The sequence below is a fragment of the Sorex fumeus genome, unplaced genomic scaffold (genome assembly GCF_029834395.1).
Source record: "Sorex fumeus unplaced genomic scaffold, SorFum_2.1 ptg000008l, whole genome shotgun sequence".
Classification (NCBI taxonomy): domain Eukaryota; kingdom Metazoa; phylum Chordata; class Mammalia; order Eulipotyphla; family Soricidae; genus Sorex; species Sorex fumeus.
This window is the reverse complement of record NW_026606065.1, coordinates 15,366,662-15,382,660: the sequence shown is the minus strand read 5'-3', so window position 1 is coordinate 15,382,660 and position 15,999 is coordinate 15,366,662. Positions and strand designations below refer to the sequence as shown.

Here is a 15,999-nt window from a genome sequence, read left to right as displayed (position 1 = left end):
TACAGCTGTGTGCTTTATTATTTAGGAGTGTCATTAAATCAAGAACCCAGTGGCCTACTCAAATCCTAAAAGGAAACTATGATAGATTAGAAAGCTGAGAAAATGACTAAAATAAATACGGGTGAAAGTTCATTATTTTAAGGGGTTTTTTTTTTTGCTTTTTTGGGTCACACCCAGCGATGCACAGGGGTTACTCCTGGTTCATGCACTCAGGAATTACTCCTGGCCGTGCTTGGGGGACCATATGGGATGCTGGGAATCGAACCCAGGTCGGCCATGTGCAAGGCAAACACCCTACCCGCTGTGCTATTGCTCCAGCCCCTCATTATTTTAAGATTTTAAAAAAATTCATTTGACAATATGATTTACAACAGATTCCATGTTGCTTCATACTTTGAGTTCTATTATTCACCTGCTCCCCCACCACTTGAGTGTCAGTAACTCACCAGCCGTGTCCCAAGATACCCTCTCCTTCCCTACTTGGTTGCCACTGATCTCTGTTTTGGTTTTCATATTTTCTTATTGTAATACTCGCAGAATTTTGTGCTTGCAGTCATGTTCTCTTGAATACTTGGGACAGGCAGACTCCTTTTAGCCAGTCTAATAATAGGAAGGACAAGAGGTACAGATGACAGCTAGCAGCTAACATGGGTGGATGTAGGTGTAACAAAGAATGTGCTGGTTCTATGGAATTTCTGTGGGCCTAGTTATTTTTGAAAGCTATTCTAACAATTAATACCCAGAAAAAGTGCTATGAAAAAGAAATATGTGATTTTTGGCATAATGTATACATCTACATCACAATCTTCCATTTGGTTCTGACATCGTCAGTCTGTTATTCTTATTGTATCTTTAGTGTTCATGCATATTTCACTATATTTTGGCCCTATTGATGACAGCCTAGACTTAGTAACTAAGAATATTTCACAGATATACTATTAATCATATCATGTAAAATTCCGACATTGAAAGAATTATGTGACTGCTAGAATAGTCCACATGTTTCAAAACCTGTTCTGTGCAGACTGGAGAAACTGTTTTGTTTCACGTTAGCTCTACCACTTATCAGTTTGCTTTACAAGGTCTCCCTGAAATCAATTAGACATGTGCTCCATGCTTTCAATGAATTCTTTACAGCAAGGATAAGCTATAAAATGTTTGAAAATATGAATCTTACATTCTATAGGTTTTGATTTTTAAAAAGTACTGTGCATACTGGTGATTTTTAAAACCTAATTTATGATTTTGATATATCTGTACTCCAAATTAGGATGCCCAAAGTCAAGGGTTAAAAGGAAGGTGCCTGCCACAGAGGTAGGGGATGGTGGGAGGGATGCTGGGGACACCAACCCCTGCCTTTTAGGTTAAGAGATTTGTAAGACGGGACGGTGGAATGGAATGGTGGTGGAAAGTGAGCATTGGTGGAGAGATGGGTATACAATCATTGTGTGATTGAAAATCATAAAAGCTTTCTAACTATTTCACTGTGATTCAGTTAAAAAAAACCGAGGGGTTTCATTGTTAACAGTGACCAGTGAAAAAGAATAATAATCTTTGCTGTAGATGAGATATTGTTAAAACCCGTGCTAGGCACCTATGCTGTCTGCCTTTTTTTTTACCTCCTTAACCTGTATTACAAGCTAGTGTCTCCTATCAGACTCTTACCACACTATCTCTATGATTCACTGAACCCTCCTTTCTTGACATCAAGATACTGTACCAACCATTGATAATCATCTTATATTACTTTTCCCCCAAGAACTGAAGTTTTCTCCTACTCTCTTCATTGTTAACAAAACTATTGGGTTATCTCCCTTCAAGTAGACTTTGTAAATATTTGTTAGAGTTGCTCATTTCTGTGTGAAGAATACAGTTTTAATTCCCTTTCCATCCAACCTATAATTCTGATAGCTGGAGCGATAGCACAGCGGGGATGGCACTTGCCTTGCGCGTGACCGACCTGGGTTCGATTCTTCCGCTCCTCTTGGGGAGTCTGGCAAACTACCGAAAATAGAGAGTATCTTGTCCACATGGTAAAGCCTGGCAAGCTCCGGGTGACGTATTCGATATGCCAAAAACAGTAACAACAAGTCTCACAATTTGTTGTGAGATGTTACTGGTGCCTGTTCAAGCAAATCGATAAACAATGGGAGGACAGTGCTACAGTACTATATATTTATATATTAATAAATTTTAAAAACAATGTATAATTATGATTAGTCTAGTTTTCAAATGTTATTATTTAACTCTTGGGAGTGACAAAATAGTAACACCCTAAAATATTTTTTTCTGTCCCAAATTCTGGTGTTCTATTAATTGAAGCATTTTGTGGATTTTTCTCTTTGTTTTAAACTAGAAGGAGTGCATCAAGTTTCATTTAAATACTCATGTAATATTTTTTAGTTTTATTAGATGAAGTGAAAAATAAAAGTGATAAAAATTTTTAAAAATGCCAAGAGGAAATATTTATATACACATAGGACAGAACTAATTTAAAAGTTGAGTGAGGTTAGAAGTATTTCATGCATTTGGGTAAAGTCCAGGAACACTACATAGAAACTTGTGCTAGCTATTTCTTAATTTTTGTCTCAAACAGGGCTAGGTCTGAAATATAACCATTGTAAAATTTAAGGTAAATTAGCCTACTTTTCTAAACATGTCAAAATTTATATAACCTTTAGCATCTAGCAAAGCAATGAACATAGACTTTATATCTGACAGTCACTGTTAAGTGATGCTAATATTTTCTTGAATACACAAACTAATATCACCTTGAAAAATATATGTAACTTTACCTCATGTAGCATTGTAGCACTCTCCTCCCATTGCTCATTGATTTGCTCCAGCGGGCCCAGAAACGTTTTCATTGTGAGACTTGCTAGTTACTGTGTTTGGCATATCGAATATGTCACCCGGAGCTGGGCGAGATACTCTCGGTAGCTTACTGGGCTCTCTGAGAGGGGCAGAGGAATGGAACCCAGCTCTGCAGTGCCGGCCGCGCGCAAGGCAAATGCCCTACTGCTGTGCTATCGCTTAAGCCCTCAACTTTACCTCATATCCATTCTTATTTACAGTGAAAAAATTTCCCTTACTGAGAATTTTAGTTGGTTGGTCATGGCCACATGATTTGAAAAGTGTAAGTTGATGAACTCCACTCTAAGAACATTGATGATGCAGTGGTTAAGGGACCATTCAATGACCAATTTGCTGTAAGTTAAAACATGACATTCTCTTAAGAAGAATCCCTTTATTATTATTATTATTATTTATTTAAAAAAATTTTTTTATTAGTGAAACACCATGAGGTACAGTTATAGACTTACAAATTTTTGTGCTTGGGTTTCAGTTATACAATGATCAAGTACCCATCCCTCCACCAGCGCCCATCCTCCACCACACCGGGTTCCACCCCCCCAAAAAAAGAATCCCTTCTTAAAATTTTAATAAGATTCATTAAATATCTTTAATTTGGTCTTAGCTGTCACAAGAGGAAAATCTTTAATGACATAAATAACAGGACTATTATGTAGAATTGAAATTTAATAATGTTTCACTTTAAGATAAAAGTGTTCCATTTTCTTAAATTTTGGCACTATTGCATGACATTATGAGAAAAAGAAACTTAAATTTTGAGTTGTCTGTATCAGAAGTATCTGTGTGAAGAAAGGTGTAATGCTTATGAAGCTCTTCTAAATACAGTCTATTCCTTTTTCAAAGAATGTATAACTAAGAGTATTTTAAATCATAAATATTAATATCAGATCATGAATATTAAAGAGTTATTGCTTCTAGATACCAAAAAAGGATAGTGTGAATTATATTCTGTAGCTCAACTTGGAAGTCCAACTGTCACAGAGAACCCTCTCTCATTGAAATGTCTCAGAAATAGATTGCATGCATATTTAACCCAATAGCTTTCGGCATTCAGAGATAGAGGAGGTGAAATCAAAAGTACCATACCCAAATTAACATCAAGCTGCTTGTTATCTTCGAGTTTTAGAGTAATTTTTACCACGTATAGTAAATAACTAGGTTTGAAATTTAAAATCACACACATCAGCACAGGTTTGCTTGGAGAATTTCCATGCCTGGGGGAGGGGAAGTGACAGTTGGTGCATTCAGTATATAACACGTGTAACGATAATAAAGTTGATTGGTTGAACTCTCTAGCTTTTCTTTCCCCTTCTCTTCCTCTTCCTGTAGAGTAGTTCAGCTGGGGGTGGCAGGGTTCCCACCCCACCCCCTTCCTCCCTATCCCAAGAAGGCGTAGGTTGATACCATTCTTATTGTTCTGCTCAGTGGGAAGTAAAACATAGGCTTTAGAAATTTGAATGGCTACACCAAAGAGAAATTTGAAGCAAGCCCTCTTTCTCCCTTCTTACAGTACTTTGGGGTGGGGTTATTTTTCTAAATGTTCTACAAACTTAAGGTGTGCTTAAGGCTTTTACCCCAGGGCAAGGAGGAGAACGAGGGGAAGAAATGTCAAGGGCTTCAGAGGCGCATTGGACTGAGTGAAGAGTGGGAAGCTTATGTCTGAAACCCACCCCTCCCTTGGATACCAGGCAAAGGCATTGAGAGTCGGAACCAGCTGATGCCGCTGCTGCTGCTTCCCGTTTCCAGGGCGAAATTTTCACAGCAGCTAGATCTAAAGGGAGAAAAAAATCTCTAACCAGCAGCGAAGATCCTATCACCCAACCCAGGCTATGTAACCTTTCAGGCAGGCTTCTCAGAGAAATCTGCAATTTGAAAGCCAGCATTCACGATCCAACAATATGGGTCGGAAATCGGAGCTGGTATGAAAAAAAAAGAAAAGCCTCTTTACACTCTGAGTGTTTGAAACGATCCGATGAGCATAGGAAGTGGCTGCCAAAGCTCTGGCGGCTGCTCGAGCTGCCGCCGCCACCGCTGCTGTTCCTCGCAGAGGGCTGGACAGAGCTAGTTCGGGTTTCAGCACCTCCGGCGCTGGACAGCTCTCTGCACGCTGCACCGCTGCCTGCTTGCTTTTTCCAAGCACTCTCTTTTGCTTTACTGGAGATGCATCTAAATTGCGTCCTGTTCAACAACAAGTAGATTTTTTTTTCCCGTACGGGATTACAGTAGACGATTCTCTCAATTAAACTGCATTTTCTTTTTTACGGATTTGATCTTCAGGCGTATTTATCCCGATCTTCCCCTCTTTGCAGGAACGAGTCTTTGGGAACGTGGTCCACCCAGGGATGTAAAACTGTGCTTACCGATGCATCCCATACGAAATGCTTATGTGATCGTCTCTCTACCTTCGCCATTTTGGCTCAGCAACCTAGAGAAATAGTAAGTAACAAAGGGAAAACACGGCTTTAATGCAAAGGCAGGGACATTGTGGCGAGTGTTTCTCCAGGGAACTGCATTTTAAATGGGGAAATGGAAAATGTTGCAGGGTGGCAAATTGGGTGTCTCCTCCTTAGCTACAGTAGTTTGGTTAAATGAATTCTAGTTGGTGTTGCTGTAACTAAATTCTACTCAATTTTATGTCTTCTAACTTGAAATTTCTGCGGTACAGTTGTGAGGATGTAATTTAGTCATAATACAAATGGGCTGCAAACTTTCAGATAAAAATAATTGCCAACTTAACTTTCATTTTAGAACTGGAAAGCTGTTCTGGGGAATTTATGAAGATACTGTTGGTAGTAGAATGAAGACCCCAGACACTATAGCCAAACACATTGCATATCTGCATTGGATATTTTCAGTACAGGTTTCCTGGGGGTGTCCTTGGTTATTCATTTTTTTTAAAAATTAAGTTTTTGTGAAAGCTTGGACTGTTAGAAATTGTAAAATCATTTCTGAAAAGTATACAGATTTGTGAAGCTAGTGTTGAAATAGCTCTATAAGCTGCCAAATGGGAAAAATACTATCCTTATTAAATAGACTTTGAAAAAATATTTCCAAAAGTGAAATACTGAAAAATAATTGAGGTAAATGTGACTTTATATCAAATTTGGCCTACACATGCATCACTCTTCTTATTTTCTGACAGAAATTATCCAAAATATTCAGTGTGTATATCTAGTGTTTTGGAATACACTTGATCTTGTAGTATATTTCTTTAAACTTGCAATATAAAATCCATGAAAAAACTACAGATTTCATTAGCTTGTCTCATAATAGGATCTAGGGAAAGAAACCATGCAAATCTGTGACTGCTTGTAATCTCTGTATATGTTTTAAAAGATAAAAGGCTTGATTTTCAAGGTCATGTATTTAGAGACTGATCCTAGCATTGTGAAAATTATCTCCCCTTATTTGCCCATATAAATAATTTCAAAATATATTCTAAGAGGTTTCATTTGAAATTTGATTTTATTTTGCATCCTTGGGTGCCAAGTAAGGGAAATTAAATGAGAGAATACTTAGAGCAAAGTTTCAAAAGTCAGAAAGTTTGAAAAATTTTCAATATTTAAGAACTAGTTTTTTGTGAGACAGTGAATTATAAATGGGATGATCAAAGTAAATTTCAGCAAAACATATTGTGAACTAACTGAACTGTAAAGGAAAAACAAATGTTTCTCAAATTTTTGCTAGAAAAATAATTTAACTTGTGAATATTGACCAAGTTGTAGTTTTAGTTCTTTCTTTCAGAAAGCCATAAGTGGGTACTGATATAATCAAGCATTTAAAACTATGAGGCCTTTATTACTTCACAGTGGATGATAGGGAAGCGGAGTAGGAAGTAGTCATTTTAGGTTGAGAATGTGTGAATAAGGGGGCTATTAGATAATTGTCTGCTGACTATAACACCTACATTGGCAGTTTTTGATGGTCAATATAGTTTTTCTGAGTTTAGAGGATTTTTTTTCAATTTTTTTCTAAAGCTGTATTTTTTCTTTGTTCCTTTTAATTTACAGATCATGGAATCTTCTGGTGCACCTTCAGTTACCCTAATAGTAGGCAGTGGCCTTTCTTGTTTGGCCTTGATCACTCTAGCAGTTGTCTATGCAGCATTATGGAGGTATGTAATCAAGTAGTATATACTTGAAATAGAATGCTTAGCTATTTAGTATTAAATCAATACTAAGATAATCTTTATATGTACCAAGTATTAATTGACAGAAAGAAGGCTTTTTTATGGCAAAGTTATAATTATTGTGTTTGAATTACAATAAATGAGTTTAGTAATAATAAACTGTTCACCTAATTTTCTTCTCTGTTCTACCTATGATGAGAAAATAAACAAAATGTGCACACACACACACACACACACACACACACTCTTTCTCTCTCTCTCTCTCTCTCTCTCTCTCTCTCTCTCTCTTCAGAAATCAAATGATGGTAGCCTTCAACAAGTTACTTCGACCCAACTTTATCTGAAGTACTTTCCACATGTTTGCTACATATCCCAATTACTGCTGAGCTTGAGTTTAATTGGTATAGTCAAGTTAATTACTCTATTAAAGAAATATGATCTATAAATTAAGTTTTAAGCACCTACTTTCAACACATCCCAGACGAGTAAAATTTTCTAGAATCTTAAGGTACTAGCATAGTAATGCTACATGATCAAAAATGACCTCTTAATGGAATGATTCTAATAAGTCTTACATTAATAACTCAATTAAAATAAATCAAAAATTATATAAACAAGGAAATTAAGCTTTAAAATATAATATTTGAAATATCTGATTGACTCTTGTGAAAACTTAATATATCTCTAAGTTTTTCTTATTCTATTAGAATTAGAACTGTGTGGGTCATTAGATCTACTCATACAGTGATAACAAGGAGATAACCAAATGACCAAGCTTTCTAATGGATGTAAAAATTTTCTGTGTTAAACTTTACATCTACTTCGATTAATATTTAAATGTTTTAAATATAGATACTGTATTGGTAAATATGAATACTCATTAATATTTTCAATATTAAAATGGTATAACTAACCAGTCTTGTATTACTTTACTTAAGATAAAAAAATTCTTTAGAATGTTTAAGTGTAATTGAATAAGAAAGGGAATTTAATTGCCATCAATTTAATAATAGTCATGAATCCCCAGAATATTTTTATTTTTTTGTGGACAGAATTTTCCAGGATGTTAAATTTTAAAAAATTAAAATTTTTATGCTTCATAAAAAATTAAATGTGTATGCATTCTTGGTCCATTGGCACAAGTACAAAAATAGAGGTTCTGCCTACTTATGAAGGGAGTCATCTGATAATGAAATACTTACAGAGAGAGAATCTTATAAAGTATTGCCAACCCCATAAAAATTTAAAAAATGCTTAGACTAAGCATGGCATTGTCGACAAAAATATCCAGAGTTAAGGATTCAGTCAAGCAGGTATTTTTATAATACAAGAGAAATATAGAAAAAACTGGGAAGAAACAATTTTATTTCTTACAAATGTCTGGATTGTATGTCTTGGAAAATGAAACTCTGTTTACTGGACCAGGATAATAAATAGCCACAACAGTATAACAAATCGTACACCTTGAAGTATGTAGAATTTAGTTCCATGTCTCAACACTTAGGGCTCAAACCTCACTTACACCTCTCTTTATCCCTCAATTCAGATGACTAATCCTAATATGAGTACTACCAGTACAACAGTATAAACTTTATATAAAAGTTATCAAAGAAGCAGTCAATCTTAATAAACTTTTCTTTAATTCGGGAAAATTGTGTTACAATATTTTTCTTGGTAATTGCCAAACCACATGAAATATTCAAACTTGACATGAAATATTAAAAAATGCCAACAAAACTTATATTTAACTTTCTAGTAGCTAATATCCATAAGCTCTACAAATAGAATAACTGAACTAATGTTTTAACTTTTAAGACTTGTAAATTAAGTGAACCTTATGCTGAATTCAAGTTATTTTATAAACTTTATATTTAACTTATAATATTATTTGTATTGTAATAATCATGTTAACATCTAGTTATTTTCTAATTAAAACCTTTAACTTCTTATTTATGATGACTTATAAAATGTATAGACATTAGAATTATTTTATATTTCATTCTGCTTTAAAATTTGTTTATGTTTCATGTAGTTTATTATAAATGTTGATTAAAATATTAAGGCAATAAATTATACTATCTCCATGTGTAGACAGCTTCTATAGAATGATTTCGCTACATCAGAAAACAACTAAGTATCTTTGTTTTCCTTATATTGAAATGAAGCTTTCCCAGTTTTCGTTCAAAACATCAAATATGTTTTTAAAAAGTTTTGAACATCACACAAGAACTTTTTTTTATTTTTTTAATATTTATTAGTGTTCACAAGAACTTTTAAAGCTACAGTGTGATTCAGTGCTTATGAAAATAGAACACTTAGATAGCCTGGATTATTCATTTTCAATACTTTCTTACTTACAAAACAAATATCACTAAAACCTTTTAATAATTCCATTGTGTGCTTTTCCATTGTGTCCTTGCATAATATAAAAATAGTATTATGTGAGTTGTATTCCCACCCCTATACAAACTTAACTTAGTATCTGATGGTGTCTTTAGCATTCCATAATGTATTTTATGATATGTTAGTTTACTGATGGTTCTGGAACAAGTGAAGTAAGTAACTTGAGGCCATTTTGTTTTAAGAATTGATGTAAGATTAGTCATGTATTGTTTTAAAAAAGAATTATTTTTAAATGCCTCCAAATCTATCATTTCCCCATCTCACATTGCACAAGTAAACCCAAGCCGGAAGTGGAAAGTAATCCCTTATTCTGATACAAATTAAGCAACTTCAGATACACAGCATGTACAAGTGTACCTTTTTGTTACTGTCACTCAGTAACAAGATGTGATAAAGCAAAATAACTGTTATCCTTGCAGAATAAAAACTAGTAGAACATTTGATTCTAAGCAGTTTTCTCCATGAATTATATGCATGATTCACTTAAAAATTATATAACAGACTATATAGACACTTCATGTAAGTTTATAAGCATTCATGTTAGTGTTCTTAAGGTTATTAAGCAGAGTGGGAATTTCTCAATTTAATGGTCACGTTTCTTTTTTGAAGGGAAGGGGGTTTGGCCACACCCAATAATGCTCAGGCCTTACTCCTAGCTCTGTGCTCAAGGATCATGCCTGGCAATTATTAGAGATCATATATAGTATCAGGGATTGAACCAGGGTCTGCCATGCGTCAGGCAAGCACCATACTAATATATTATTTCTTGTTCCCAACAAGTAAATTTTAATATCATAGATTGGGTTAGATTTGGGGGGTAAGGATTCATGTTCTTTTTCCTTTATTTGGAACAAATACTCTGAAAAAAAAACTTGATTACATAAATATACTTAAATGGATGAAAGATTTAATGATTTTGCATCAAAATGTAAGGTTTTTAATTTTAATTCTATTGACATCATATTTTATTGACTTATATGAAAATAATTAACATTATATGCACATGTGTAAAAGGTACTTAAAATTGGAACTTACAGCATATGTGTAACTTAGGTTCTGTTGGAAATGCCTACACTCATGTCTAAAAGGAAAATAGTCCTCTAGAACTGTTAGAAATATAATGCCACAGTAATATCCTATGTCTTGGGAATAATATTTACGTTAAAACTCTACTCAATATTTAACTTCTATAAAGGTTCTATTTTAGTGTTTCTTTTTTTTTTGCATAAGCTATACCAATGTGAATAATGGTATAATATTAAATTGGACTCTTCTCTCTTTGACTAGGTACATACGCTCTGAAAGGTCCATAATTTTAATCAACTTCTGTCTGTCTATCATCTCATCCAATATTCTCATACTGGTGGGACAGACTCAGACACATAATAAGGTATGATTAATGATTCTCTTCTGTGTGTTTATGATTTGATAATATTGGTTAAATATATAGCCTCTTGAAGACCAGAAATATATTCCTGAGCTAAATTTCCTGTAAATTCAGACTATTTAAAATAGTGAAATATTTGTTAAACATATCAAAGCTCTATAAATTCAATGATGGCACACAAAAGCACAAATTTTTGATCACTATCTTAATTGAGTAGGATTATCAGTTTTTCTCTAATTTATTAATGTGCTGATCCTAAAAAGCAGCTATGAGTACTTATAACACAGTTTTGAAAATCTACCCAAGTATTATCCATTGGCAATAATCTGAGAGTATAGGTGCTACAAATTTAGGTTTCAATACTTGTCAAAATATTGTCCTTAACCCAAAAATATGTTGATACTTAACAACATTCCACAATAGCAGCATAGTCGTTCTTAATAGAGTATAGAAATATAGATTCTATTATATAAATTATTGAAATGACCCTGTCAGTTTAGAAATAACTACCAGCTCTTAATCAAATTATTACTATCAAATACATATTCCAAGAAACCCATAATAATCTTACTCAAAACTTAAAGCACCTATGTTAAACACTGCTGTAATTATTAATCAATTTAGATCTGTTTCTTTCCCAACTTCTATATTTTCAAACACAAAGAAAAGGTTTAATCATTTCTGCATAATTTGTTAGTTTATAAACTGCACTTTTAAAGAGATTCTTTTAGAAATATATTTGGTATTTAAAAAACATGTATTAATGTACTGATTAATACATGTTTATTAATCAATAAGACTGCTATAATTTATCTTAATAATTTAGGCTATTTATGTCCATCTGAAGAATCTGATTTTGATCCTGGATGGTGCATGGGAAACTATTGAAGTTATTCTGATGATTTCTTCTTAAATTTTGCTACCTTAGGCCAGGAGAGCGGGTAGGGCGTTCGCCTTACAAGCAGCCAACATGGCCGACCCGAGTTCGATTCCTCCGCCCCTCTCGGAGAGCCCGGCAAGCTACTGAGAGTATTCGATATGCCAGACACAGTAACAACAAAGTCTCCAATGGAGACGTTACTGGGCCCGCTCGAGCAAATCGACGATCAACGGGAGGGCCTTTACCTTTACCTTTAGGCCAGGAGAGAGTCTAAAGAGGTGCTCACAAATTCTTAATGTCAGAACAAACAAAAACAAAACAATAACCTAATAAAAGGACTTCTAGAGGTAGAAAGCACTTTCATTCATTTTTTTAATGTTTACCATTTATTTTCTTTTTTTCTTTATAAAGATTAAGAGATGTTTTAAGTCCATATTGTGGCTATTTAGCATAAATTCAAAAAATAAATATTGAAAATATACAAAACAGAAGAAAGGAGAAAGAGATGCACAAACTAACCAACAGAGGAGTAAATGTGAATAAATCTGGTTACACCTAAGAAGGAAGTAACAGAGAAGGGAGTAGAGGTGGAGAGAAAATGGTTCTGTAAACTCTAAAGAATTTCTTAAATTTAATCATCTTTGCCATTCTTTTGTTTCCGGGGTGGGCTTGAAGGTAGGCAGAAGATGGGAGTTTAGGGTGGGGAAGATAAATGGAAGAGCACCCATCAGTACTCCCAGGATATTCCAGGCTCTGTACTCAGGATTAAGCCCAGGTGGTGCTCAGGAGATCATATGTGATGCTGGTGATTGAAACCAGACTTCCAGCTGTCAGGGCATGCAAAACAAGGGCCTTGCTGCTTGTACTGTTTCTTTGTTCCACCTTGCCTTTTCAACTGTTCAGCTGAGTAGGATTCAGAATGTTTCCCTTGGAAACATTCAAATTATTTGTTGATTCAAAAATTTTTAAATTGTTTTTCCTTGAATCCTTGTCAGAAGGGAAAACTTTCCTCAAAAGTAGAATTTATTGTGAATCAAAGGAAAAAAAGCAAGTTAGATTTAACTTGAGCTCAGAGTTTAGTAAATTCTACCATTGATACCATTCCTACCAATTTTGAAATCTTTTAAGCTATAAATTTTTTTTGCTTTCTTGGGTCACACCCAGCAATGCACAGGGGTTACTCCTGGATCTGCACTCAGGAATTACTCCTAGAGGTCCTCAGGTTACCATACGGGATGCTGGGGATTGAACCCGGGTTGGCCGAGTGCAAGGCAAATGCCCTACCCGCTGTGCTATAGCTCCCGTCCCTAAGCCACGTTTTTTGGAATGCCCTTATAGAAGATGGAAAACTTGATCTTTAGGAGAAAAAAATGCCCTGAAAAGTTTTATTCTATGTAGCAAAGTTTGTGTAAGTTCTAAGAGTATAGGAGAATCTTCCCAAGGCCTGATACATATTGTAGTGGTCACTGTTGAAATCCCGGCAATCCCCTTACCACAAAGGCAGGTCACATGTAATTATAAAATTCTGTAGCCATTAAAACAAAATCTGTTAAATCAGTGTTATAAATATAACTCAATTATATGAAAGATAATTTAACCAATAACTTAGCTGTTAAAATGCTTATGCAATATTTCACATTTTTATTAGGTCATCAGAATTTGTGTATTTACATTAACATTTCAACTTAACTAGCTACATTTTAAATGTTCATTAGCCACAAGAATCCAGTGAGTACCATATTCTGTGGATCTGTGGTAATAGAAAGAAACCAAGACAGTCTCAAGAAATTACATTCTACCACTCATCCTGGCTTTTCTAGGTACTCTGTGTCTTTGTTTTTCCAAGAATATGTCCTTTTGATATCTGTAAACATAATGAATAGCTCAGGCAGGGCAAGACAAATCCAGTTGTACTTTTCATTTCTCATTAGAAATAATGGCTATATGGTTTTGGTAGAAAGAAAATAAGTTTAGCATGGGTTCCCCCCCCACACACACACATACACACAGCTAATTAACAACAGAACAAATTCTACGTGGATTGGGGCCATGGGGGGGGGTTGTATCAAACATAATATGCTTTAATTTTTGTTTCTACCATTATCAATGTTTGTGGGGAGAGATGGGTGGTAGGTTGGTGAAGAAAAATGATAATTTATTGTATGGGTTTTCTTTGTTGTTAATGTTGTTAATTCTGTTTTGGCTGAGTAGGTGGTCTAGCGAGCCTAATGCCTATAGTACTAGGACAAAAGGTAAAAAATCAAGCAAACAAATACTGGGATTTTTTTTGTTACAAAACAGTGGCAGGTTTTCAGAGAATGATCATTTATTTTATTATGGTCTAAGTGCTAAAGTGAATTAAATTAGCCTGGCAGAATATTGTATGTGTAATAGCAGTATTTACCGCATTTTGTTTAATGTGTTCAATAAAAAGTACAAATACGAAGTATATCATCACTATAAGTTTATGATCTTTATAACAAACCTCAGGAAGATTATTTTTAAAAGTAAAATATTAAGCAGTGTTCTATATTTTATTTTGGCTGTGTTGTAGAACCTATTTGTGTTAGGGGCTAGTTAATCGAGTTCTTATTTTTGACTTCCCTGATAAATTTTGATTGATTCTTTAGTGTTCCTACTTGGAAAAAAAATGTATATGCTTGAAAGAGATTCGTGATGATCAAATTATTTAGCACTGCCTCTGAGAGTTGTCATGGCTAGTTTGTGTAAAAACTGGTATTTGATGCTGATGTTCAGGATAGTTTTGAAGTGTCATATTGGGATCTTCCTCTGAATTGCTTGTTGAAATATAATTGAATCAATTACCTTGCACAGAGTAGCTTTCATTTCTTTTGAATTATAATAGAAACTGCACTGTAGCACTGTCCTCCCGTTGTTCATCGATTTGCTCGAGCGGGCCTAGTAACGTCTCCATTATGAGACTTGTTGTTACTGTGTTTGGCATATTGACTATGTCACGGAGAGCTTGCCAGGCTTTGCCATGCGGACGAGATACTCTCGGTAGCTTGCTGGGCTCTCTGAGAGGGACGGAGAAATCGAACCCGGGTTGGCTGGGTTGTCCGCGTGCAAGGCAAACATCCTTACCCGCTGTGATACAAGCTGAAAGATTTCATTGCTAAAAATATCATATATTTAAACTTTTAAACTATAGATTCAATTGTTGTAAATTAAGTAAGTAATCAAGTGCAATATCATACATCTCTTCCTACAATGGAGCCATACAATTTAATGATATTCACATTGTTACATTTGTAGCTTTCTTGTAGTGGCACTGCTCTTAGCTCTCTTGTACATTTGTAATTCTAACCAAGATGTTCAAATATCATGCATGGAATGGTTGTTTATTTGAAAAGTTTCCTTCATACTAGAGTTTTTGTTGTTGTTTACCAGAAGACTATTTTTGGTTCCACTTTTCAGAAGTCAAACTATTTTGGAAGCATATATTTTCAGAGAATAATTTTTCTAATCACATATAATCTAGAACACAGATGATATATAATAATTTATATATTTATATATAGAAATATGTATTTGTATAATGTAGGAAAACATATTTGTGATATAATACAAATATATAATATATAATATAATAATGACCATATTATATTATATATAGAAATGTATTTCTAGAAGAATTTAAGGTGATATACATATTCAATATTTTGCAGCATTTTTCCCTGGTGACGGTCAAATTTAGGAAAGCTTTTTTATTAATCATTTTTGGCTGCCCAAGAAGTTTAAATTGTTGCGAGTTTTTCTCCCACAACATCTCTATAAAGTTATAATGAGAGCAAGTCAAGCTCAGATTACATGGCATGCATATTTATTAGCTAGATGCATATTTATTAGCAAATCAGAAGCAGCACCTGTTCTGTAAGCTCAGGGATATTCCAGATGTTTGTCTTCTTCAAACAATGACCACACCTTGTATACAACATTCACTTGAGGCGGCATAACAAAACTATCTAGAGTTCATTAACTTTTAGTAAACATAATCAGAAATTCTCCTATTATAATGTATTAACAAAGAATAATTGGAGATGAAATTGTGGGTGCCATATTTAAGAAGAACAGAATAGTTATCTCACTGGAATCTTCTGCACAGTTCATTTGGGAGTCATGAATGTTTAACTGTGCAAGACAGTCCAAGCATTCTCCCTCATCTGATTCTGTATTTCTAGGCTTCAAGTCAGGTGTTTTCATCGCACTACTACATTCACCATTTTTGTCTCTGTCCCATATTGTAATGCTATGTATAAATTAAATGTTTATTTTTCTCTTGATGTAATTTTCTTCTGTGGGTCT

General features: G+C 34.4%; 1 protein-coding gene across 4 annotated transcripts in view; it reads left to right on the top strand.

The window, feature by feature from the left end:
* Nucleotides 1-15,999, top strand: part of ADGRB3 (adhesion G protein-coupled receptor B3) — a 799,823-nt gene that overhangs the window by 644,665 nt on the left and 139,159 nt on the right. For all 4 annotated transcript variants that reach the window (XM_056108346.1, XM_056108361.1, XM_056108354.1 and 1 more), the window contains 3 exons: nucleotides 5,184-5,310; nucleotides 6,885-6,988; nucleotides 10,694-10,796. In XM_056108346.1, coding sequence (XP_055964321.1) covers nucleotides 5,184-5,310; nucleotides 6,885-6,988; nucleotides 10,694-10,796 — 334 coding nt within the window. The remainder of the gene's footprint in view (nucleotides 1-5,183; nucleotides 5,311-6,884; nucleotides 6,989-10,693; nucleotides 10,797-15,999) is intronic.